The sequence below is a fragment of the Lipomyces arxii genome (genome assembly GCF_038497795.1).
Source record: "Lipomyces arxii strain Phaff 12-163 unplaced genomic scaffold V1512scaffold_1, whole genome shotgun sequence".
NCBI classification, from domain to species: Eukaryota; Fungi; Ascomycota; class Lipomycetes; order Lipomycetales; family Lipomycetaceae; genus Lipomyces; species Lipomyces arxii.
Window position 1 is genome coordinate 1,271,481 of NW_027117700.1, and position 23,272 is coordinate 1,294,752.

The 23,272-nt window shown below is 44.2% G+C and overlaps 11 protein-coding genes across 11 annotated transcripts; 6 read left to right on the forward strand and 5 right to left on the reverse strand.

Annotated features, from left to right (window-relative positions):
* Positions 1 to 34: 34 nt before the first annotated feature.
* V1512DRAFT_257053 (uncharacterized protein) lies at positions 35 to 2,064 on the forward strand. Its single transcript, XM_066915149.1, has one exon. The coding sequence runs from the start codon at positions 275 to 277 to the stop codon at positions 1,940 to 1,942; it is 1,668 nt and encodes a 555-aa protein (XP_066774529.1). The 5' UTR covers positions 35 to 274; the 3' UTR covers positions 1,943 to 2,064.
* Positions 2,065 to 2,138: 74 nt separating this feature from the next.
* V1512DRAFT_257055 (uncharacterized protein) lies at positions 2,139 to 3,794 on the forward strand. Its single transcript, XM_066915150.1, has 4 exons — positions 2,139 to 2,264; positions 2,545 to 3,040; positions 3,089 to 3,394; positions 3,444 to 3,794. The coding sequence occupies exons 1-4, from the start codon at positions 2,258 to 2,260 to the stop codon at positions 3,553 to 3,555; spliced, it is 921 nt and encodes a 306-aa protein (XP_066774530.1). The 5' UTR covers positions 2,139 to 2,257; the 3' UTR covers positions 3,556 to 3,794.
* A 137-nt stretch (positions 3,795 to 3,931) lies between these two features.
* On the forward strand, positions 3,932 to 6,716 carry V1512DRAFT_232804 (Dynamin central region-domain-containing protein). The gene is made up of 5 exons (XM_066914022.1): positions 3,932 to 4,163; positions 4,443 to 4,572; positions 4,639 to 4,667; positions 4,723 to 5,143; positions 5,193 to 6,716. The coding sequence occupies exons 1-5, from the start codon at positions 4,125 to 4,127 to the stop codon at positions 6,614 to 6,616; spliced, it is 2,043 nt and encodes a 680-aa protein (XP_066774531.1). The 5' UTR covers positions 3,932 to 4,124; the 3' UTR covers positions 6,617 to 6,716.
* A 398-nt stretch (positions 6,717 to 7,114) lies between these two features.
* V1512DRAFT_257063 (ATP-dependent RNA helicase) lies at positions 7,115 to 9,644 on the forward strand. Its single transcript, XM_066915151.1, has 3 exons — positions 7,115 to 7,375; positions 7,586 to 8,058; positions 8,112 to 9,644. Exons 1-3 carry the CDS (start codon positions 7,194 to 7,196, stop codon positions 9,422 to 9,424), a joined length of 1,968 nt encoding a protein of 655 aa, XP_066774532.1. The 5' UTR covers positions 7,115 to 7,193; the 3' UTR covers positions 9,425 to 9,644.
* On the reverse strand, positions 9,533 to 11,731 carry V1512DRAFT_219350 (WD40-repeat-containing domain protein). The gene is made up of 2 exons (XM_066913657.1): positions 10,555 to 11,731; positions 9,533 to 10,507 (listed from the first exon to the last, which is right to left on the reverse strand). Exons 1-2 carry the CDS (start codon positions 11,350 to 11,352, stop codon positions 10,016 to 10,018), a joined length of 1,290 nt encoding a protein of 429 aa, XP_066774533.1. The 5' UTR covers positions 11,353 to 11,731; the 3' UTR covers positions 9,533 to 10,015.
* Positions 11,509 to 13,263, forward strand: V1512DRAFT_257065 (kinase-like domain-containing protein). The gene is made up of 2 exons (XM_066915152.1): positions 11,509 to 11,665; positions 11,726 to 13,263. The coding sequence occupies exons 1-2, from the start codon at positions 11,592 to 11,594 to the stop codon at positions 13,200 to 13,202; spliced, it is 1,551 nt and encodes a 516-aa protein (XP_066774534.1). The 5' UTR covers positions 11,509 to 11,591; the 3' UTR covers positions 13,203 to 13,263.
* Positions 13,197 to 15,439, reverse strand: V1512DRAFT_257066 (uncharacterized protein). Its single transcript, XM_066915153.1, has 4 exons — positions 15,293 to 15,439; positions 15,186 to 15,241; positions 14,990 to 15,130; positions 13,197 to 14,941 (listed from the first exon to the last, which is right to left on the reverse strand). The coding sequence occupies exons 1-4, from the start codon at positions 15,305 to 15,307 to the stop codon at positions 13,273 to 13,275; spliced, it is 1,881 nt and encodes a 626-aa protein (XP_066774535.1). The 5' UTR covers positions 15,308 to 15,439; the 3' UTR covers positions 13,197 to 13,272.
* Positions 15,440 to 17,557, reverse strand: V1512DRAFT_273646 (uncharacterized protein). The gene is made up of 5 exons (XM_066917735.1): positions 16,668 to 17,557; positions 16,521 to 16,618; positions 16,374 to 16,472; positions 15,861 to 16,323; positions 15,440 to 15,809 (listed from the first exon to the last, which is right to left on the reverse strand). The coding sequence occupies exons 1-5, from the start codon at positions 17,307 to 17,309 to the stop codon at positions 15,768 to 15,770; spliced, it is 1,344 nt and encodes a 447-aa protein (XP_066774536.1). The 5' UTR covers positions 17,310 to 17,557; the 3' UTR covers positions 15,440 to 15,767.
* Positions 17,558 to 17,712: 155 nt separating this feature from the next.
* Positions 17,713 to 18,965, reverse strand: V1512DRAFT_273647 (ubiquitin-conjugating enzyme/RWD-like protein). Its single transcript, XM_066917736.1, has 3 exons — positions 18,710 to 18,965; positions 18,446 to 18,659; positions 17,713 to 18,391 (listed from the first exon to the last, which is right to left on the reverse strand). The coding sequence occupies exons 1-3, from the start codon at positions 18,812 to 18,814 to the stop codon at positions 17,946 to 17,948; spliced, it is 765 nt and encodes a 254-aa protein (XP_066774537.1). The 5' UTR covers positions 18,815 to 18,965; the 3' UTR covers positions 17,713 to 17,945.
* A 337-nt stretch (positions 18,966 to 19,302) lies between these two features.
* Positions 19,303 to 21,339, forward strand: V1512DRAFT_219364 (phosphatase 2C-like domain-containing protein). Its single transcript, XM_066913658.1, has 3 exons — positions 19,303 to 19,610; positions 19,663 to 20,163; positions 20,213 to 21,339. The coding sequence occupies exons 1-3, from the start codon at positions 19,565 to 19,567 to the stop codon at positions 20,944 to 20,946; spliced, it is 1,281 nt and encodes a 426-aa protein (XP_066774538.1). The 5' UTR covers positions 19,303 to 19,564; the 3' UTR covers positions 20,947 to 21,339.
* V1512DRAFT_273649 (VHS domain-containing protein) lies at positions 21,087 to 23,053 on the reverse strand (the record flags this gene model as incomplete). Its single annotated transcript, XM_066917737.1, has 6 exons — positions 21,087 to 22,160; positions 22,215 to 22,270; positions 22,320 to 22,557; positions 22,615 to 22,690; positions 22,744 to 22,831; positions 22,885 to 23,053. The coding sequence occupies 6 exons, from the start codon at positions 23,051 to 23,053 to the stop codon at positions 21,087 to 21,089; spliced, it is 1,701 nt and encodes a 566-aa protein (XP_066774539.1).
* Positions 23,054 to 23,272: the final 219 nt, after the last annotated feature.

Below are 23,272 nucleotides of genomic sequence, written 5' to 3' on the forward strand. Positions count from 1 at the left end.
CGCGAAATTTCTATTGCAAATTTAAAGTTTACTGGTTACCGCTCTCGATTTAAATCATCTCGTAAGAAATCGCTCGCGAAGTGAGCACTAGACTTGATGTTGAATATGCCAATCATCTTGGACTTTAGTTTAGATTAATTATCGTGTTCTTTTATAATCGAGATCGAGTCCCCAGTCTGTTTGTATTGTAACGTCTAACAACTCAATACAAAGTCTCATACTGCATACTTTTGTCTATCTTGAGTAGCAGTTGCATTTTCACTACGGCACAGAAATGGCAGATACAGCCAGAAAGTCTGACCCAACCATCTACTTGGGTGTCATCGTTCTGACGAATCCAAACAAAGATCCCGATGTGAATTACGAGCAAGTATCGAGTGTGCCCAGCTCAATGTCGTTTCAGATGAATGACATCAGTGCCAATGTCTTCTACGAAGCTTCTAAGGACAAGGGCGCCGAACTTTCAGCAATGCTTTATGTGCCTGAGATTGCAGACAAACACAGTTGCGGATACAATACTTTACCTGGCAACACTACTCATCTATCAGATCTTCCACTTCCGTCACTTTACAACACTGTGGCAATAGCACCTCTCACCAGCTCAGAATGCGCTCGAGTGTGGATGGACCGTGCCCATTACGATGGTGCTCAAGATATTATTTTTTATGGACCGCAGGACTACAGGAGCACGGTTTTTGACGTAAACAGAACAACGAGTGTCGTCCCACCGCAGGACTGGATTGGTGACACCAGCGGTCTCACTTACTCAATATACTATGTTCCTGGTACGATTGGAGTAGAAGCTGTTGCACGTCTAGCGCAATACTCTGGAAACATGACCAGTGCTCCTTTTGGCTCAGATCTGGTAGAATATTTCGATTTTCGAGATTATGTTCGTGTTGCCGTGGAAATTGACAATCCAAACTCGCCGAAAATGCCAGGCCTATGGGTTTTTTTGGTCATTGCATTGGCGGTGTTAATTGCTGCAGCCGTTGGATCCTCGATGCTAGTTCATTGTTTGCAATACCGTAATCGCACAATACTCAGACGGCGAATTGAGAATGGAGAAATCGATTTGGAGGCTTTGGGTATAAAGCGTCTGACAGTTCCACGATGGATTTTGGATAAACTTCCAGTAAGAGTCTACACGGAAGCCGAGGCCCGGTCTGCAGATAAAGAATGGCCTCGGTCTCCATCTACGAAAGACAAGGAGGTTTCGGTCGTCGGAGATACTGCTCCCATTGATCCGGAAGATACCTCATCGTCAAGCGCGACGCTCTCCAAATCTGCGGTGGAGGCTGTAACGACTAAAGGCGCCGGGTATAGTCAGCCAACATGTGCAATTTGCTTAGACGATTTTGTTCCCAACGTGACAAAGGTACGGGAGCTTCCATGCTTACACATCTATCACCTGGACTGTATCGACGGGTTTTTGGAACACCAGTCTTCATTATGTCCTATGTGTAAGCAGTCTGCATTGCCGAAGGGTTACATTCCGTCAACGTTGCGAATTACTAACGCTACTGTCCGACGAGAGCAAAGAATGAGGCGGAATCTTCACAGTACTTATGGTCGTCGGCGTTGGGGCTTTACAAACTCTCCGCTTCGACATCGAATTTATGGCGAAGAGACTGGTGTTGAAATGCGCGAATTTGCGAACATGCGTGATCAAAATTTAGTTGACGAGCGATTAAACTCAGAAGCTACGGCTGTTCATCAAGTTACAGTGCCTGAAAATGCAGCTACTGCAGATCATGCGTCAATGCCGGACCAGCTCGAACCAAATCGTACGAGGGCGAGAGTTTCAATCCAGCAACAGCGAGCTAGTGCTACTCCTGGGGCTATTCTGGCAGACGATGGCACCGTATTTGTGGTTGAGGACTCTCACGAGAGCTCACGAGCTCGGAAAATCTTCCATATGCTGTTTCCTTATTTCTTTTAGACATGACTTTAAATTTTTGGCGTTGGTTACTGACGACGGCATATCGTTTTATCGTTTTATAAGTTGAGATGTAAAATGTATTTTATTTTGAATTGTACTCTACCAAGGTTGCTGTCCTTTTATTTACTGCTCACGTAGAAGTAGAAAATAATGCGTGCTTTAAGCCCCAACCCTTATTTATTTGAATGCGCTGCGTGGAACTCACTCTTGGGATTAATTTGAATGAGTACCTCATCGATTCAACGGGGTTGGCAATAATCAATTACTTGTGTATCATATAAAGGTCCTTGTCTACTGTAATAGGTAGATTGGTTCATGTCTGGTATGTTTTATTGTGAATACGAGCGCGGGTCCACAATATTGTCTGAGCAGTTTCTGGGGGAAAGTGAACTCTAGAACGCGCTCCACTCCAATCATCTTGACGAAAAATAATCAAAATCGCTGTTTTAATGATAAAAAGGACACGTTATTGTTTTTTGGATGCGAAGGTTCCGATTGTTGATTGTCGGTATTTTGTTTTGTGGATGTTTTGCTGTATGGAGCAGATAGATGGATCCGCGCTTGTTTACTTTTTAACAAATGATCAATTGACAGTTTTTTAGGATACTTAAACTCACTTTGGAACAAGCTACCGTCGTCTGCGCATAAGAGCTCGTCTCCGCCACCTACGAAGCAATCCTCTGTAACACCAGAAAGTGATACAGGAGATCATACTAAGCAAGCTCAGAGCGAACCTGCCAGCAAAATCAAATCTGTGATTGGCAACGAAATTACAGGTCAGGAAGAGCTTGTAAGCAACACAGAACAGGATCATCAAGATCAAGCAGACAACACAACTGCAACATTGGAGCAAGACAACGTGTTAGAGGAGAATATAGCAGATCCGCAAGCAGATATGTCTTCAAAGGAAAATGAGCTCGCTGATACTCCGATCGATGATGCTGACGGAGAAGAAGGAGGAGATGAAGAAGTTTACGCAGTTGAAAGTATCAAGGGCCACGAATTTACTCCGAGTGGGCAATTGCTGTTCTTAGTCAAGTGGCTTGGGTACGACCGGCCAGAGGATGATTCATGGGAGCCGGAAGAAAATCTCTTAGGGTTAGTATAGCACTATGATCAGTATGCTAAAACTAACTTTTAAATCAGCGGTGCAGAAGAGTTGCTTGAAGAATATTTTCGAGCAATTGGCGGTCGACCAGTTGCACCTGCGAAGAAGTCGCACAAAAAAAGACCTTCATCGACGCCAAGCTCGTCGGTAAAGAAGCACGCCTCAAAGAGTAGGAAAACGTCCGAAAATGGTACTGCCGGCTCCTCGCGAAAGTCAGCCGATCTGGAAAACGAGAGTAATGAAGAAGTCATGAAGCTGCCGGACGGGAGCTGGGAAGACAAGTTATCGATTTTATCTGTCTCGCGTGATGATGAGTCTCAGCCGCTTAACTTCGCAGTTACATGGTTTGTCTAATGCGTTTGTGTATATCTGTTGTATTAACATGTTGGTTAGGTTGGAGACTGGAGAAACAATCAGTTTGAAATCTCCGCTTATGAGAGAACGAGCTCCGTTTGCAATTATTGACTTCTATGAGAAGAACTTGAAGTTCTATGGCACCGACTAAATAAATACGCGCATAACCAGAAGAAAATCTGTCAATTCTCAAACGTTGTGGTAAGAGTTAGATGTCGTTTAAGTGCTCTACTTGTAGTTTAAAAAGCGTGGCATATGTTTTTTTATTTAAATTTGTTTAAGTATCGTAAGATGCGGTTCTTGTTTAATTTATGTATTTGTAGCAACTACTTGTTTGGTAACTTAATATTGTAAGAATTATATTGAAAATAAATTAATTTGTTTTACTTTCAGTTGTCAAGGCAACGGAACCAAGAGTTGCTCAATGGAAGCGATAAGCAGGGACGGGTGGCGGGTGGGTAGGGGTTAAGGCACGAAAGTAGATACCGAACGAATGTGCGAAGCCGGCGGCGAAATACGCCTGTACCCAGATTAGAACTATTTAACTTTAGTGACTAAATTTACTGCGACTGTTCTGAACAGTACGCAGTACGCAGTCTGCATTCTGACTAGGGCTATGGCCGCTTCTCGCCGCTCACAGTAAGGATAGATACAATCCACCACTCTCCACCAATTTCTTAGGTCCTCTTTGTTTTCTGTAAAGTGTTCTCAGTTGTCATCATGGATCAGCATCTTATTTCTACTGTCAATCGTCTTCAGGTTAGTACTATACACTATCTTGCCCCTACTTCTGAGCTTCTTTTTGTGCGGCCGTTTCTACAGCTGGTCAACTCCGTCAATAGCTACGATTATGTTATTGTGAGCCACAGTGTGTAAATATTGTCGATGCTGGTTAGATGTCATCTACTGGACTTTTGCGACGCATTGGACGGAGAGAATTAGATCAACAGCATTGGATTGGATGCAATTGGCACAAGGAGCAAGACCGATGACTGTGGAAGCGTATTTATCAGGAAATTGCTAACGACACTTGTACAGGACGCGTTTGCAACTTTAGGTCCTACTTCGAACCCAATCGATTTGCCTCAGATTACCGTTGTTGGCTCACAATCATCTGGAAAGTCTTCCGTGCTTGAGAATATTGTTGGACGCGATTTCTTGCCTAGAGGTACGGAATTCTAACGAATTATGCGATTGTCGAAGTTTGAAAACTAATTGCTTTGTGGTAATACAGGTACCGGAATTGTGACTCGACGACCATTGGTATGTCAACTTAATAAAAATGCATTCTCTTTGGTCGATTTACTGACATTTGTAGGTTCTTCAATTGATCAACAGACCAAAGCCACAGTCTAACGGAACAAGCGAAACTTCTGAAGGCGACGAATGGGGTGAATTTCTTCATCTTCCTGGTCAGAAGATCTATGACTTTAGCCGGATTCGTGACGAAATTGTGTCCGAAACCGAGTCAAAGACAGGAAAGAATGCTGGAATTTCTTCTAACCCAATTAACTTGCGAATCTTTTCTCCAAATGTTTTGACTCTCACTTTGGTCGATCTCCCCGGTCTCACAAAGGTTCCTGTCGGTGATCAGCCAAAAGATATTGAGAGACAGATTAAGGAGATGGTTTTGAAGTACATTACTAAGCCAAATGCCATCATCCTAGCTGTCACAGCCGCGAACACTGATTTGGCTAATTCAGATGGTCTTAAGCTGGCCCGCGAGGTGGACCCAGAAGGTATGCAATTGTGGTCATAAGTGAAAAAGGCATCTACTCACTGGGCTAGGTACCCGAACAATCGGTGTTCTGACCAAGGTTGATCTTATGGACCAAGGAACTGATGTTGTCGATATTTTAGCCGGCAGAGTTATTCCTCTCAGACTTGGTTATGTTCCAGTTATCAACAGAGGTCAACGTGATATTGAGCAAGGCAAGGCCATTACTTCCGCTCTTGAGCACGAACGTGAGTTTTTTGAGAACCATGCTTCATATCGCGCCAAAGCACAGTATTGTGGTACTCCTTTCCTTGCCCGCAAGCTCAACATGATTCTTATGCATCACATCAAGGCTACTCTGCCAGATATCAAGCAACGTATCCAAAGCACTCTTTCTAAGTATTTGGCTGAGCTTCACTCGCTTGGAGACAACACACTTGGTTCTTCATCGAACATTGTTCTCAACGTTATCACCGAGTTCTGCAACGAATATCGTACCATTCTTGATGGTAACTCGCAAGAACTCTCTAGTCTTGAATTGTCAGGTGGTGCACGTATTTCGTTCGTTTTCCACGAGCTGTACTCCAACGGTGTTAAGTCTGTTGATCCGTTCGATCAGGTTAAGGATGTTGATATTCGAACGATCCTGTACAACTCCTCCGGTTCTTCACCTGCCTTGTTTGTTGGTACAACTGCGTTTGAGGTCATTGTCAAGCAGCAGATCAAACGATTCGAGGAGCCAAGCTTGAAGTGTGTCAACCTTGTCTACGATGAATTAGTCCGTATTCTTTCTCAGATTTTGCAGAAGCCTATTTTCAAGCGTTACCCTGTTCTCAAGGATAGATTGTTGTCGGTTGTCATCCAATTTTTCAAGACCTCTCTGGTCCCCACGAACAAGCTTGTTGGGGACCTGGTGTCAATGGAGTCAGCTTACATCAATACTGGCCATCCTGACTTCTTGTCCGGACACCGTGCTATGGCAATCGTCAGTGAGCGTATGAACGCTTCCAAGCCGGTCCAAGTTGACCCCAAGACTGGAAAGCCAATGCCTATTCCTCAGAAGGAACCTATGAGCCCGGCTACTCTAGGTGGCAGTGGATTTGACGAAAATGGTGGCTTCTTCAACTCGTTCTTCGCGACCAAGAACAAGAAGAAAATGGCTATGATGGAAGCCCCTCCTGCTGTGTTGAAAGCTTCTGGAGTATTGTCTGAGCGTGAAACTGCTGAGACTGAGGTTATTAAGCTTTTGATTTCTTCGTACTTCAATATTGTTAAGAGATCCATGATTGACATGGTTCCTAAGGCTATTATGCTTAACCTTGTGCTCTATTCGAAGGATGAGATGCAGCGCGAACTTTTAGAGAAACTTTACAAGTCTGATGTTATTGAGGAGCTTTTGAAGGAGTCTGACTTCACCGTCAATAGACGGAAGGAGGTTCAGAAGATGGTTGACAGTTTGCAAACTGCCAGTGAGATTGTTGCCGGAGTGAACTAAAGTGGAGTTGAAAGTTTTTAGTATATTTTAGAGACTAATGATATTAATATAAAATATCCATCGATGGAAATGTTTTTTGCAATATAGAATTTGTTATGTATGTCCAGAATCTACGTAGGTCTATGTAGGACATTACCAGTATTAGAGTGAGAGATGATATGGGGCAAGGGTATTTTAATGAGAGCAACAAAGATCGTCAGCCGGGTAACTTATAGATGTAACAGCGGTACATGTAGCTGAGGCTTGAGAAGCTGTTGTTGAATAATATGATTTATACTTCGAGCGCTATAGAACAAAAAATAAAAAACTTGTTTCTCAACAAAAGGAATTCTTAAGTTCTAGAAAGAATGTGCTTCTGTGGCACAAATCATCACACTAAACCCTCACTTAGATGTAGAACACACTAACCCCTTGTATTGTGTGAGCCGCGGCCGAACCATACATACTATACACCGCCGCGCGGCGAACTTTTTCATCTTTTTTTCCTCTTTCCTTCGCTCTAGTGTAGCATTTTTAACAAACAAATACTGCTACTTTTACTTACTATTTATTACTTTTTTCAGTTTTATTTACAGTTATGGCTGACATCTCAGAGAAATTTAATGACATGAACATTAATAAGGACGCTGGTGCAAACAATCAAGCACCGAATGCTGCTTCATCAAACCCGCAGCCTAGTGCCTATGTGCATCCGCACGCTCGACGTTTGGAAACTTTGTCAAACTCTAGATACAGCAATGGGTATGCGTCTAATACGGGGTTCGTAACAAATGTGTTGCTGTCATGAAGAGGACTGTTAGATTTTTTGGATAGTTTGATTAAGTATCGCATATATAATTTGACGCGACGCGTATATCTGTGCGATTGATTTATCTATGGACTGCATTGAGATAACTTATCGAGCTGTTGCGATTAACCTAACTGTCTTGCTTTTAGATTTTATACGGTGATGCTAACAATTCTCTGTAGAGGAAGTGGCGGCTACGGCAACGGTGGCGGCTCTGGTTATAGCAGCGGTGGCGGTCGTGCATTTGACAACAATGGAGGATCCCGCGGCGGATACAGTGGTGGTCGTAGTGACTATGGTTATCGTTCGCGCGGTAGTGGCGGTGGTGGTGGTCGATCCAACGAAGGTAGATTTGAGAATGGTGTCCACATTCCTGCACAGCGTGACCCTATTCTCGAAAAGAAGCTATTTGGCACACCCGACGACGGAAGTCGACAAAACACTGGAATCAACTTTGACAACTACGATGATATCCCAGTCGAGGCTTCAGGAGACAATGTTCCGGAGCCAATCAGTGCATTCACTACACCACCTATTGAAGAAACTTTACTCTCCAACATTCAGCTTTCGGGATATACTAAGCCCACACCGGTTCAAAAATACTCCATTCCAATTGTTGCTTGTGGTCGAGATCTTATGGCTTGTGCTCAAACTGGTATGCTTATTGCCGCAACATCAATTAGAATTTTAATACTGATTTATTTCAAGGTTCTGGAAAAACTGGTGGTTTCCTGTTTCCAATTCTCTCCGAGGCGTTGCAGCAAGGCCCATCCGGTCCACGACAGGAGTCGCAAGTGGCCAACTATTCCCGATCTCGAAAGGCTTTCCCGATTGCTTTGATTTTGGCTCCTACTCGTGAATTGGTTTCGCAGATTTACGACGAAGCACGGAAGTTTGCCTACAGATCATGGGTCAAGCCTTGCGTTGTCTATGGTGGTGCCGATATTGGCAATCAGCTTCGCCAAATTGAGCGAGGTTGCGATCTGCTCGTTGCCACTCCTGGTCGTTTGGTTGATCTTTTGGAGCGTGGACGTATTTCACTTTCCAGCATAAAATACCTAGTTCTTGATGAAGCTGATCGTATGCTTGATATGGGTTTTGAACCTCAAATTCGAAGAATTGTTGATGGTGAGGACATGCCGTCAGTCAAAGACAGACAAACTCTTATGTTCTCTGCCACTTTCCCCAGAGAGATTCAAATGCTTGCCCGTGATTTTTTGAAGGAGTACATCTTTCTTTCTGTTGGCCGCGTGGGCTCCACGTCGGAGAACATTACCCAGAAGGTCGAATATGTCGAGGATTCCGACAAACGGTCCGTTCTTCTTGATATTCTTTCTTCTAACAAAGGCGGTCTTACTCTTATTTTCACTGAGACAAAGCGTATGGCTGATTCGCTGTGCGATTTCTTAATCAATCAAAACTTCCCTGCTACTTCTATTCACGGTGATCGTACACAGAGAGAGAGAGAAGCTGCTCTCGAGATGTTCCGAAGTGGAAGAACCCCAATTATGGTTGCCACTGCTGTTGCAGCCCGTGGTCTTGATATTCCAAATGTTACTCACGTTGTCAACTACGATCTTCCATCTGACATTGATGACTATGTTCACAGAATCGGTCGTACCGGTCGTGCTGGTAACACTGGTCTCGCCACCGCTTTTTTCAACCGTGGAAACCGTGGTGTTGTCAAGGAGCTTATTGACATTCTCAAAGAAGCCAACCAGGAAGTTCCAGACTTTTTGGAAGCTGTCGCCAACGAAGGTGGATATTCTTCTAGAGGTCGTGGTCGCAGCGGTGGCCGTGGCGGTACTCGTGACTACCGTCGCGGCGGTGGTGCTGGCAGTGGCAGTGGCGGCAGCTACGATAACTATGGTGGTGGTAACTCTTATGGAGGTGGTAATGGATATGGTGGTGGCAACTCATACGGAGGTGGATCGTCATATGGTGGCGGCAATTCTTATTATGGAAATGGCGGTTCTTCCTACAACAACGGAGGCAGCAACAGCCAGAGCAGCTGGTGGTAAGCGACCAACACCTAGAAAATACCTTTTAAGCTGTGATCGTTTGTATTTTCCATTCAGTTTGATGTGTTTATGTGCTAGGGTTTACGATATGGGATGGTAACTGTACAAAGGTTATATAAATATTTACAAACAAGGAATCAATGGAAAGGATAGATTATGTACCTGTATGAAGAGATTCAGGTTAGTAGCGTTTTAGAAATGAAAATTGAGTAATCATAAAGCACGGGCACCAGTTCAATGTAGTCACACTTAATTTGTAGCGTTTGTGCTCGAAGAGACTTTGTCGCTGGGCCTTCAACAATATTAGGGATCAATAGCCGCTTGCGAACGCTGTAGGCAACAACCATGCAAAATCAGTCTCATAAAGGACACTATTGTCAAACTCGATTGATTTTGTTCTAGCTGTAATTCTAATGACTATGATACTTGAAAAAATACGAGAGTTGACCGACATTTACCCAGAATTTTAGTTCTTCGATGAAGCGTATCTAGTTTAGCATCGCTTGTCTTTTTCGATTTGAATTTTCCTTAATTATAGATGATTATTCAAGTCTGATTTGACAAAATTGTCGTAGCACGTCACACGAGTAATTACTTTTCATCCTCACTCCCATCTTCCAATTCGCCTTCTGTTTCGCTAGCCTCGGCAACAGATAATTTTCGTGACTCATATTTTTCGACTTCTTCCGCCACGACCGTGCAGCAATTTAACCTTTCGTTTGTCTCATATATTGCTATCGGGACCCTGGTGTTCAAGTTCCAAGTCACGATCTTTCCGTCTGATGAGACACTGCACATAAACGTAATTTTTGGCTGTGCTTCAGCTTTGTCTTCAATTAAGATATCTGGGGGTGATCGAGTGAAAAACTCAAAATCTTTAACGCGAGCGGAGTGCGCTTTGAGCTCAAAAGAGACTGGTATATCTTCTTCAGACGCCTGCGAAACATTCCGAAACACAATTGCACCAGTCGAATCGGATATGACCAAGTATTCTGTCGTGGATCCGGTCCGATCAGCAAGTGAAACGTAGTGCAACTTATATAGAGGATGTGGCAGCTTTATTGTGCTTAATATCGTTGCAGACTAAACATAAATTAGCGCCAGTTGTAGTAACAGTTATTCCGCCGTACCATATCGTAGACGACAATCTTTTGTTGAGATCCAACTGCATATTTATCTCCAGCTGCATTCCAACGCACTTGGATAGCTTCAGGCCCGCCGACTTTCATGACACTTGCATTTTTCGCAGTCATCAAATTCCACAGACGCAGTGTTCGGTCACGCCCAACACTCAACGCAATCTTACCGGACGGGTGGACCGAAATATCATTTACCGCGCCTTTGTGTCCCTTCATATCTGCCAAAACTTCCCAGTCTTTTGTTCGCCAAATGAGTACTTTGCCGTCCTCGCCTCCACTGACAAGCCACTTGCCAGAAACCCCGGCGTCAGCCTGGTCAGCGTTCTCGTCTTTCTGCGAGTTCACAAATTCCAAACAAGTCACACTTCCTTCATGATGCATCAATGTGCCGATTTCTTTTCGTTTTTGTAAATCGTAAAGCCGAATATGCTCGTCGTTGCCTCCAGTAACCAGATACCTTTTGGCATGTGCTATGCATCGGATCGATGCGGTGTGCGGTGAGAAATGGAATATAGGTGTGAACAGGTTTCGCAGTGAGGACTCTGAAAATTCATCAGTGTCGCCTAGTTTTTTGCTCGCAAAAGATTCGACACCAACAGCCAACGACAGGCAAAGCAGTTGATGCTCGTAAGATCCCGTCAAAACTCGCAGGACCGGCGCGATAGCACCAGTAGATCGCTTAGCTTTCGTGGACTTGATTTCTGGCCTGACTTCATCATGGGTTCCTTTGACAGCAACTCGCTTTTCAACACTTACCGCTCCTTTCTCGTGTTTTCGTTTGGATCTCATTGTCCGTGTTAGGGTCGACTAAAGTTGAGAGTTCGAATATTTTCAAACTCCCAAAAAACGCTGCCAAAAAAAAAAAATTGAACTTGCTCAGGGGCTTAACTCTAATTTGAATATTCACACGTAGATACGTCGTTGCCATGGCGATCGAATGTAAACAAAAAAGCGTGACTTCGTGTTACCTCCCACGCGCCACCAGCTTTTGACTCGCGACTGTGTCAATAAACTGAACAGCATACCCCATGGAGGTTACACAGTTGCCAAAAGGCGTTGGTTTTGAAGTTGGTCACATTGTCGGCAAGGGCGCATTCGCAAGGTAAGTCCTCACTAATTTGAATCATTTGCTTGTACTCCCATACTGATCTAGAACTTATAGTGTCCACTTATGTCGCGCATACAACCAAGGCGTGCAGCTGTTTGCTACAAAGTTTATTAACAAGCGGTTTGCTAAAAAGGCGGGAGATTTAGACCGCAAAGACCTTATGCGGGAAATCATGCTCCATAATTTGTGTTCCCAGCATAAAAACATTGTGTCCCTCTTTGGCTCAGGCGAGGACGAGAGCTGGGTATGGATTAAAATGGAGGCTGCTATGGGCGGCGACTTATTTGACAAAATTGAACCTGACGTCGGCGTGCATGAAGACATTTGTCAACTGTACTTCCAGCAGCTGATTAGTGCGGTCGAGTTTATACATACCAAGGGAGTTTCACATAGAGATATCAAGCCGGAAAACATTTTAATGGACGAACATGGTAACCTTCTGCTTACAGATTTTGGCTTTGCGGCTTTATACCAATACCGCGGCCAGCGTCGGACGGCGTCGAAAGTGTGCGGCAGTCCGCCTTATGCTGCACCAGAAGTATTGGTTCATGCACAGTATGAGCCTGACCTGGCAGATATATGGTCATGCGGTATTGTATTGTTTGTTTTGCTTTGTGGCTGTACGCCGTGGGACTGGGCTGTTAATGACGACAATGACTTTATTCGGTATAAGCTCTCCGATGGCCATGTTGATGACTACCCATGGAACAAGATACCAGTTTCAGTGCGGTCATTGATACGCAGTATGATGAGAATAGAGCCTCACGACCGAATGTCTTTGCTAAACGTGAAACGACATCCTTGGCTTACAAGAACAAACCACTTGATTTCACCTAATGGGGAAATTGCGGACCCTCTGGAGTTGGCCGAAAGACTGGTTCTCAACATGCGTGTTGACTTGACCGATACCACTACTGTTTCTAGTGATACTAGACCAATGTCAGAACGGTACATGTCAAGTTCACAACCGGTGGTTGGAGTAAACACAATTCACGCTATTCCCGACAGAAGCTTCCACAGAGTGCATGAGTTGCAATCACAACCCATTGGGCTGCCAAACAAGTACGCAGCAACTTTGTCTACCTCAATGTCTATGAGAAGTTTAGAAGTGCCAGAGATGCAACCATTGCTACAGTTTTCGCAGCACAAACTGACGCAACTGCCAGAGTCACTCACCCAACGAGCAACAAAATTTAGTGAAATCTGTCCGCCATCAACAATGAACAAATTTTACTCTGCTAGTCCGTTTTCGCTCATATTTTCACATCTGTCTAGTGCTTTGCACAGCCTTGGCATCCCAACGGGTGAGCTAGGAGATAAAGCAGACATCAAATCGTTCTGGATCAATGTTACGGCGCAAGACAGGCGAAAGTGTTTTCTGAGTGGGAAAATCAAATGTACGGATCTTGACAATGGCTTCTATGAGGTTTCATTTGACAAGGCAAAAGGTGATCCATTGGAATGGCGTTTCTTTTTCAAAAAGGTGGCCGTTTTAAGTAAAGATATTATCTACACCGAAGAGACATACTAAGCAATTTACAATTTCATTGAATAGTTATCAATAATCTAATATGCAACGGGATACAATAACACTGTAATATTCAACGAGTATTTCCAAACCGTCTAGCATTTTCGCGTTTTCGTATACTCTTCCGAATAGCCTCAAACATGCCGCCCCAGCGTAATCGTCTTTGGCCCCGCTGAAAGTTATCTGGACCAATGCCCATTGGCACCATTCTTCGTTTAGTGACCATCTGAGCGCGCGAAGTTGCTTCTAACCAAACCTGTGCCGCGCGCGCATACGGACCTCTCAGGTCTGTGGTCTGAAAATTTGGTTCTAGTTGCATCCACCGCTCAAAGCATTCCCAGGCTGTCCGTCGTTCAATGTTTGAGTTGAAGCCAGATGATTGCCGTAGAGTCATATTAGCGGATACGACGTCCCAGTTGTACATAAACTCGCTCGCAAGCTTGATCAGGTTTGAGTCGTCTTGAGGGAGCCAGATTGTCGGCACACCGAACTCAACATACTTCAAGCTTGGTGGTGGTGGCGCTTTAATGTACACTCCACGTCTTGCGCTTTCGCTGATGAACAACGGTTTGCGAGTGTTATTCTCACTGTCTGGCACTGGATGAAGCTCTCGAATCGCACTTACATCCTGAGCGTCTGCTTCAGAATGGCGCTGCTTCCACTGTTGTATGCGCTCTGGGGTTATGTCACTCGCAATCATTGAAAACCTTCCGATCGAGACAATTGGCAAATCTTCAATTGGATCTCTAAACAAGTCGTCTTTATTGGGATCTATGGAACTATAGTGCTGAGTCTGGTAATCAGACGGAGCTAGGTCGTTCTCCGTCTCCCCGTTTGATTCATTTTCTTTTGAATCTGGCATGTCTGATCTAGACATCCTTTCGCTTAGTTCCTCGTCAGAAAGAATTCGCGGTGGTCTAGTCTTGACGCACAAATCTTTGCCAAAGGTCCAATAATCTCGTATCCATGACGCAATGTTTGAGCACCTTGCAACCTTATTCTTTTGCTTATTTGCAGAGTCTTCCGCGGTCACAAGCATTTCCCCAAGCAAATAGTCCCAATGAGTCTTCGCACGCTTCGGCGGCCGAAATCGTTGAGGCTGTCGTAAACTCCATTTGCCGTCTCGTTTTAGTTCGTCCACTCGGGCAAATGTCTTGAGCAGCTTGGACTCCATATAGGACGTTAGAAAATTTTCGGTCGTTAAGGACTTGTGAGACAAGGGGACGAGAGAAGAGAGTGGTGAAGCTTGAATAGAATAGTATATCTTTACGAGCGAAACACCTGGCCTCACCGGTAGATCTTCCGGAGTCATAAAGTGCTGTGTAGACTTTGTATTTGTAACTAACTCTGGCTCTATAGACGATGCGTTGGCCACTCGCCGAGGAGTCAGCTTCGGAGTCGTGCCCAGAAGCTCGTTCACAGACTTGTGTCGAATGGCTCCAGAGCTAACACGAGTAGTCATGCGCTCGACCGGGCTCGGCATCGTTATTGGAGGCGTCCGAGACGTAAGTGTATGTACTGCCGTCGGGCTGACCAGCTGTTGAACAGTATTCTGTAGAGGTTGCCTATTTCTTTGGTCTTGTTCCAGATGCTTCAGCTGCCGGACTTGGTCCTGGGGACTCAATCTATGAGTCTGAGCTCGCTGATGTGCTAAGACGTTATCGACTTCCACCGCGTCAATTTTGACTGGTTTGTTTGTGTATATAGTTGACGGTAAAGATGACTCCTCGAAGACGTGTCCACTGATATGTTAACATCCTGCCCAGGGAATACCGTAGCAATCCACAAACCTTTCGAGATCATTTTTCTCCAGAAACGCCATAAGATAGTCGTCTTCAGATGCAATTATCTCATCAGTGATGGGTAAAAGCGGACTTCTTGATAAAAAATAAAGCTCAGACAGCTTGCGCTTGCGACTCTTCACAACATCGCTGTCAAGTCAATAAGTATGCAAAACAAACCAAACAAATCGTTCTCTAAACGAACCTACAGAGTTGCCTCCGTTTCTCAATGTTCTCAAACCGCAGTCGGTCCAGAAGGTCCTGTAATGCTTATGTTAGCAGACGTCTTCATGACCATCAATTTATACTCACCAGCGATAAATCCATCAATCAAGTCTTTTGCGACACCATAAGCTAAGACCTTATAATGACTCTCTTAATCGACTAAATGTATTCACTGAGCTCAGTTGCGAGTGATGTAGATTTGCCAAATTTTCGTCTTCGCGATCACAAGTCACGTGCACAGCTAGTTTACGATTGGAGAGCATCCAGTCAGTTTGGTATGCGGAAAGTTTTTTCAGGTCTTAATCGGTGTATTGCTATATGAAATATACACTGCGATGCAGCTAAATTTTAAGTCTTCACTTGACAGCAGAAGTAGTTTCCAACTCCTTACTGAGCTACATACACGTAAAAGTAGTCAATGCTGCAGGCAAACCAGACAGCTTAGTGAGTAAATATTGTATATGTACAGTCAAATGTCTAAACTTGTCGCTGAAAAAGAAATAAAATACAAGCGCATCATTCACGTATGCCTTTTAATAAACGCATCACCATCTAGGTCGGTTTAAGTCGACAAGTTACCAACATCGCACCATCCATGAATAGGCTAAAGATTCCGATTAGCACAAGATCAACGTAGACAATATAACCAACATACCAAGCAACTCAGATATTTACACCAGCTGCAATGCCCACCTCCGTTATAAAAGTTACGCAGCAGCACAAAGAACAGTATCGCGGACATGACAAGCATGACTAGTCTCAATACAAACCACGCATACCACCAAGGATGTCGTCCAACAAATGTCAGCCTTAAATTTGTAAATCTTTCACCCCATGTTGCTGGCTTTGTGTATAAGTACGCTGCAGGATTAGATTGCGAAACTGCTCTGATTTTCATTGGGCCGTTCAGCAATGCGATTCCCAACATGATACCCATCAAGAAACCACCGATGTGTGAGAAGTTGTCAAGTCCAGGAAGTAGGCCCAAAACGAAGTATGTCAATACTTCAATGAAGCGCCAGAACAGCGTGCGCTTCGGACGTTCGTACATTTTCCAGTTGAAAAGCAAGTCGAGAATAGTGATAGCCACTAATCCAAATAACGCACCTGAAGCACCACTAAAACTACAGTCAGCGTGAGCAAATTACGGGAAAGCAAAGAGACTGACGTGCTCGCAACTCCATCGGCTGCATAGTTTCCTCCCAAAATAAATCCACATACACCACACATCAGGTATATAAATGCAAATTTCAGACTGCCAACTTGTCTGGCATACATTAGTGATGTGTCCAATTAAAAGTACTAGAGATCTTGCCTTTCGACCGGTACGCCTACTTGAAGTTGAAGAAGCATGTTAAAAATGATGTGAACAAAACCAGCATGAATGAATATTGGCGTTATAAAACGCCACCACTGTAGCAAGTCAGATTAATTGTCGAATTTGAATATACAGGTATCTTACTTGATTGGGATCACTACCTACACCACCCATCCCACAAAGCTGAGATAGTGTGCAAGTGTCGGTGTTCACAGTCGTAGAACTAGGACATGGGAACATTCGACTTTTACTGTCAGTTATACCGGGGATTTCGTGCATGCACGGTGAGTATCTTGCTCCCATATTAATTAGTACATTAGTTGACGGCCCGATCATAGGACTTAATGTAGGTTGAGTCTGGATAACACTGCCCGTTAAATGATGCATGTTAACGAGCTCACCTATGAACACGCAGATTTGAACAACACTAACAAAAATAGTAAACCACGGTATCTTCTGTTTAGGTGACTCAGGCATTATTAAAGGTTCGTCAATTGGCGGTACACTGTGGGGAACAAATCCAGGTGGAGGCATGTCAGGCGGAAGATGTTGGCTCTGCGATGGATCCCATGGGTTCTGTGCATAAGGCTGTGCGTTTTCCCTTAATGGCGCATTGTCATCATACGATTGCCCGTATACAGAAGAATGTGCACCGGAATAGCTGTTCTCTGGGGAAATGTTGGAGAGCTCATATGAATTGCTGAAAGTACTCATGCGGTCGCTTCTGTTAGCCATTGGCTCTGCAGACTCATCCTCTGCAGTGTCATTCTTCTTCCAAAATGCCATAATCTCTATATAAAGTAACCACTATGAAATAATCTGATAGAGTGACCACTATGAAATAACCTGATACCTGAGCTACAGTTGACTGCCAAATAAGTAAACAGCGATGGCTGGTTATTCTGATATCAATTCCAGCCAAACAGGCAAAGTATGGCAATTAGATACCAAGCTACAGTATTTCCTATGCGCACTACTCCAGTTCGAACCAGAGACGAGTTCAGGCAGCAATGTGTGTATGCAGCGATTGAATATTGTGCGTATCATAAGCCGCTTGCCGCCAGCACCACCTTTATATCCCGTCCAGGAAGCGAAACTCTAAATTGAACGTTCCCTTTCTAAACGCTCTTGCATGCGTGGTCTTTAAGCATATTTCCTATAAACTAAAACATTTTGCAAATTTTTAAATGTTATGTGCCAATGTGATTTTAGAGAGCGTTGAGCAGAGTCAGCTAACTATTAGACGCAGGCAGGATCAATTGCCTAATGACTATGCGAAGAACTCCAAATGCATTTGAGATCAAGACGCGCTTGTTTCTATCTACATGAAAACTTCCAATGACAATTACCAGCATAGTAAGTGTGCTTGAAGCACAAGATTCTGTCAAGATGAACCAGTTACAGCAAGAGGATACCGACTTTTTATGAAAACTTCCGTAACGCCAAGAAAATGATTAAAATAGACAGCAACCAAAAGTATTTATTTGTTAAAAATCCAGGTTGCAGTGCATTGTCATCTAGTTCCGTAGAGCATGTGACAGCTGCAGTAGATGCGGTAGACGCAGAATCGGCGGACTTATGGTCGCGTAAGCCTGTCGGAACGTCGGTATTTTCCTCTGAAGTCTTATGATCTCTTGCCTTGTAGTTAAAGCTTAACTCTGGAACATCTTTATTACTATGTACTGCTGTGCTGCCCACGGCTAGTAGCAATTCGTCATTGCTTATTCCGCAACGCGAGCATTTGAACTTGCCGCTCTTCTCGGCGATTTCCCGTCGGGTTAATTCCGGAACACCATCAATACTACCGGTTGCTCCTTCGGCCGATGTAGTCATAAAGGATCGCAGTGCCACTAAAGCTGTCCGTACACCTGTCATGCTAAAGTCAGCATGACACCAATATCCATTTGCTTGTTAATGCTTACCCCATGCAGGAAGCCATTCTTCGGCATGAAAATTACTGATAGATAAGCAGATCTCACGGTTGACTTCAAATCTTCCTGTATCCTGTAAAAATCTAAAACTGGGAGGCGCTAAAGGATAATTGCTTGGTAGATCTATCCGCCCATGATATAACCCCCTTTCGTATGGGCTGGAAGGAGGACCCCGAATGACAAAATGCCATTCAAATAAGTTGTCCTATTTAAAAGCATTAGGTCAGACCTGGTAATAAATTCCAACTCGCGTACCTCAGCAGGAAACGCGCATATATCTCCGTCTGTCTCGGCCAGTTCTTTTGCCTCCTTTAGAATCCGGCGGGTTGTTGGTGAACTTTTGCCATGCCTTGAAGTCATTGTGTGTTTGAAAGATCCAATAAATCGATAGAAGTACAGGTTGTTCTACTAGAGGACAATTGGATGATGTCTGTCACAAATTGGGTCTATTCCGAGTATTGCGATCTGTGCCTTCGTGAGCCGCGTCTTCCACGTGGCGTTTTATTTGTCCCAATTCAATTGACAAATGAATTTGCTTGATCTTTAATGGTTTTTTCTATTGAAATAAAATAATAAAATTATTAAAAAAACAGAGAAAATCTAACCAAAAAGTAATGAATGAAATTGAATCTTTTTTTTTTTTTTTTTTTCCTGAAAAAAGCAAGTTTAGTTTTTGTTTTCGCGAAGAAATTGACCTCTTTGAACGGTGGATGATGAGCTTATCGTTATAAATCTACTGGCATTTCAACTTCACTTCCTTTTAGTAAAATTGGACGCATTTCAATTGACTATTTATGTATACAGTAAAGTACACAATTTATTAGTTAGAAATCATAATTATTTTAAACCGCAAACTGCTCTTATATTTTCCGACAGAATCCCGAAGCTGTTCGAAGTTCACATTAAATTCGCTTTGTACGTTTCCTTGGAATCCGTGCACTCCCATCTCCATACTCAATTCACCCAATTTGCTGCCAGGTGACTCCGGTTTAACAATATATTCTTAGATCATTACAATAATGGCTGTTACAGTCAAGATTGCAAATTGAATTTCATTCTTTTGGCTACTGTTTCTATCTCAACGCAGCTTTAAAGAAGGCCAATACTAAAATGCAGACACCTGTAAACCTGGTTTGGACCATCGCTGATTCATACAGTAAGCTTGTTCTAGTTATCATTATTGGTATGAACGACGTAACCATTATCAGAATTTTTTATTAAATTCAGTAACTACCGAGGAAGTGTCAAGTCTTGCAAGTCCGGAACCAGAGTCCAAACTCGACGATTTACTTCCTACTATGTAACAGAGCCGACAACCATACCGTCAACGCAAAAAGCAATTCCTCGTCTTCGGATTCCTTTACTGCACGCACCTACACATTTTGGCCATTTTACATCTCGAGTCAACCGACTGTATAACCAGGACCGGTATACCGCGTCAGTGTTGACTGTACCCTCAATATCCTCACTTGCGCCCAAATCAGAACGGTCACCACACAACAGACAAATGTTTTTCTACTCACTTTTTGACGGCCATGGCGGAGCAGAGTGTAGCGAGTTCTTGGCTCGAAAATTAGCGACTTACATTGAGAACTGCGATCTGAATTCAATTGACCGCATTGAACAGGAATGGAAAGACAATGTCGGCGGCTACTGGGCTAGATGGAAAGGCCAACTCGCACGATACAGTCGCATGATGAGCAAAGACAGTAAGACTGGGCGGAACATCAATGTAGTTCTATAAGCTGACCGGTCTAGGTGATTTGATGCTCCGAGTACCTCTTGCATTTTTACAAGCAGATTACGATTTCACGAAACAGGATTATCCGTCCGGATCTACATGCACTTCGGTTTTTATTTACACTGATGATCCGACCAAACCGTACTGGGCAGATACATCAGCACGACTCACGATAGCCCACGTCGGCGACACGAAATGCATCATAAGCGACAGAAACGGCGAAGCGCACGCATTAACAGGCGCACACCACCTCTCATCTCCCATCGAGTCTGCGAGATTGCGACGGTATGCCGCAAGTTTTTTCACTGACTCTTTCGGAGAAGAACGGTTTGGGAATGTTGAAAACACAAGAGCATTTGGAGACAAGGCCATGAAACGACTAGGAGTGACCGCTGAACCCGATATGTCGGCCTATACTATTGGCTCCAAAACTGCCACTGACGGATTTGGTGGCTCGGAACCGTTCCTAGTAATAGTTTCCGACGGCATAACAAAGTTTGCATCGGATCAAGAAATTGTAGATCTCGTCACATCTACTGGCTACAGATCCGGATACGCAAGAGGAACTCCCCAAGACGCTGCAAGAGAAGTCGTGCAGTTTGCCGCAGATGTTGGCGGGGATGACAATGCGACGTGCTTGGTTGTTCGTCTGTCTGGCTGGGGAAAGTGGAATAAACCTATGGATCGAACTGGCGATTTGAGGGAATATAGACTTAAAGAGGCATTTGACAAAAGTGCTCGAAGACAATAAACAGTTTTGGCATTTGCACACAAAAAGTTACAAAGTTTTGTTTACCTTGTATGTCAGGCATCAATCAATCAGTAACTATTAAATGCTACAGTCAAAAAGGTGAAATACATAAATTTGGCCAGTCTACTCAGACTATTCCGTTAAAAAAAACCGTCTAAATCTAAAAGGTTGCCGCTTGCGTTTGAGTTCGACTGTTCTGGAGGCTGTTGCAGCTGCTGAGTGGGCTGGGTGACCGATTGCACAGGCGCCATAAGTTGAGCAGTCATAGGTGATGATGCAGATCCAGGCGACGGCGTATGAGAAGCAAATGGCTGACCAAGAGAGGGAAATCGTGGCGTAGAACCAAACTGTGGCATACTTTGCTGCTGCACAATCGGCTGCTGCTGTTGAGCTTGGCTCACACTGCTAAATAACGAGTTCATCGGTTGCGGCTGTGAGCTTGGCAAGCTTGACATGAATGACGGGGATGGTGTAGAGGCAAACGACGGTGAAGCAAACTGTGCCATAATCGCAGCAGTGCTCGACTGCTGAGGCGCAGCACCTTGAGGTGAGGACGCTCGCAGAGCTGCCATTGGATTTTGTGAAAGAGGCACCTGCTGCGTCGGCGTTGGCGAGGCGGATAAAAAAATTCCTTGTGGAGACATTGCTGGAGCTGAACTAGACACTTCTATCTCGTCATCGAAATCAATCAAATTCATTGCTGAAGTAACATTTGACGGCTGTGGCTGGGTACGTGTCGGCGAGCCTGCCCGACTTTGTCCTGAGATTGGCGTGCTGCTGTTTGACCGTCTGGTGGCCTTGACAGTGTCATACTTTGTAATGACTTGGTTAATATTATCATTAAGAGCGAGCAGCCTGGTGACTGCTTCTGCATCATCGCCTTCGTCACTAATAATCTTTTGAATCTTTGGCTGTGAGTTGCGGATCGCAGTATAAAGCTCTTCAAACGCATCCTGTCGACCGATGGCGTCTCCATTGCGAACACCATCCAGCATTTCGTCCAAAAGTTTGGCTTTCCTCTGAATTTTCGCCAAATCTTCTGCCATTTTAGCACGGTAGTCGGTCGCATGTGCAGTGTCGTATCCAGCCATGACCTTCATCAACTGATTGGCCTCGAGCAAATCAGCCGGTTTACCCCGACGGATCAATTCTTGCAGCTTAGCAGATTGTGCTGCTCTTTCTTCTTCTTCCATTTCCTCCGCTGACTTGATACTCTAATCACACAGTCAGTCAATATTTCAATACCGTTCGTACTGTACAATCCTTACATCAGATGGATTGAGCACCGCAGCGTCATCGCGATCGACTTTGGGAAACTGGTATCCTGAAGCAAAATATTAGCACAAGTTTGCACTTCGCCGTATAAAACATACCCTTGTAAGCAAGTAGTCGGTGCATGTCTCTAATGTAACCGAGATCTTCCTTATACCGACTAGTCTGACAGATAGTTTCACGCCATTCTTCAACTGCCTCTAAAATCAGTTGCTGCGTACGAGTAGTACGAGGGGGCGGTCTTTCGGGAAACTTTCTAACCAGATCATTCAAGAACTCTTTTCGAGAAATTTGCAGATGAAATGGGTATCCACAGTTCTTCACACAAATATCAAGAAGCTATTAAAAACAATTGTCAGCTACAATTGAATATCGCAAACTAGTATAAAATCCTACAGCAAGAGCCAATATCGACACAGAAGTTGATCGACTGTTGACCAGTTTCACGATCTGCGTGGCCGCTTCTCTAGCACTATACAACGCGATCAATACCATAATTAACGTTATAACAACAAACACACGTACGAGTTTCCCTTCTTCTCATTGATTAAATCCGCAATCTCAAGATTCAAGCTCAAATTCGGTTCCAGGTTGGAGGGGTCGCAAGCACGATCTATGCCGAAGAGTTAGCACTCAATTGATATGATAGTCGCACAAATAGCACACCTATTAAACGAGCAAGCCTAGACCTTTCAGGTGCAATAGCTCGTGCCATTCCTGCCAATCCGCCGCTTGCCGAGGACAGTGAAGTGTCATGTACACGGAATCGATCAGTATAAGACTCGTTGCGTGACGAGCCGTCCGAAGCGTCGGAATACCGTCCATACGAAGACATTGCTTAGCCAATCCTTGTCAGCTGAAAAAAGACTTGCGAAGAACCTCCAGAAAACTTGGAATCTACTGCTTGTACTCGTAGGTTCCTTGAAGAACTGCAGCTTCAAACTTATCTATCAGACACCAATTCCGGACTGTAATTCCCAAAGACCACATTACCCGGCCTGAAGATTACGCGGCTCACGTACCTCTAAGCCGCACGCCTTTATTTCAAGATTTT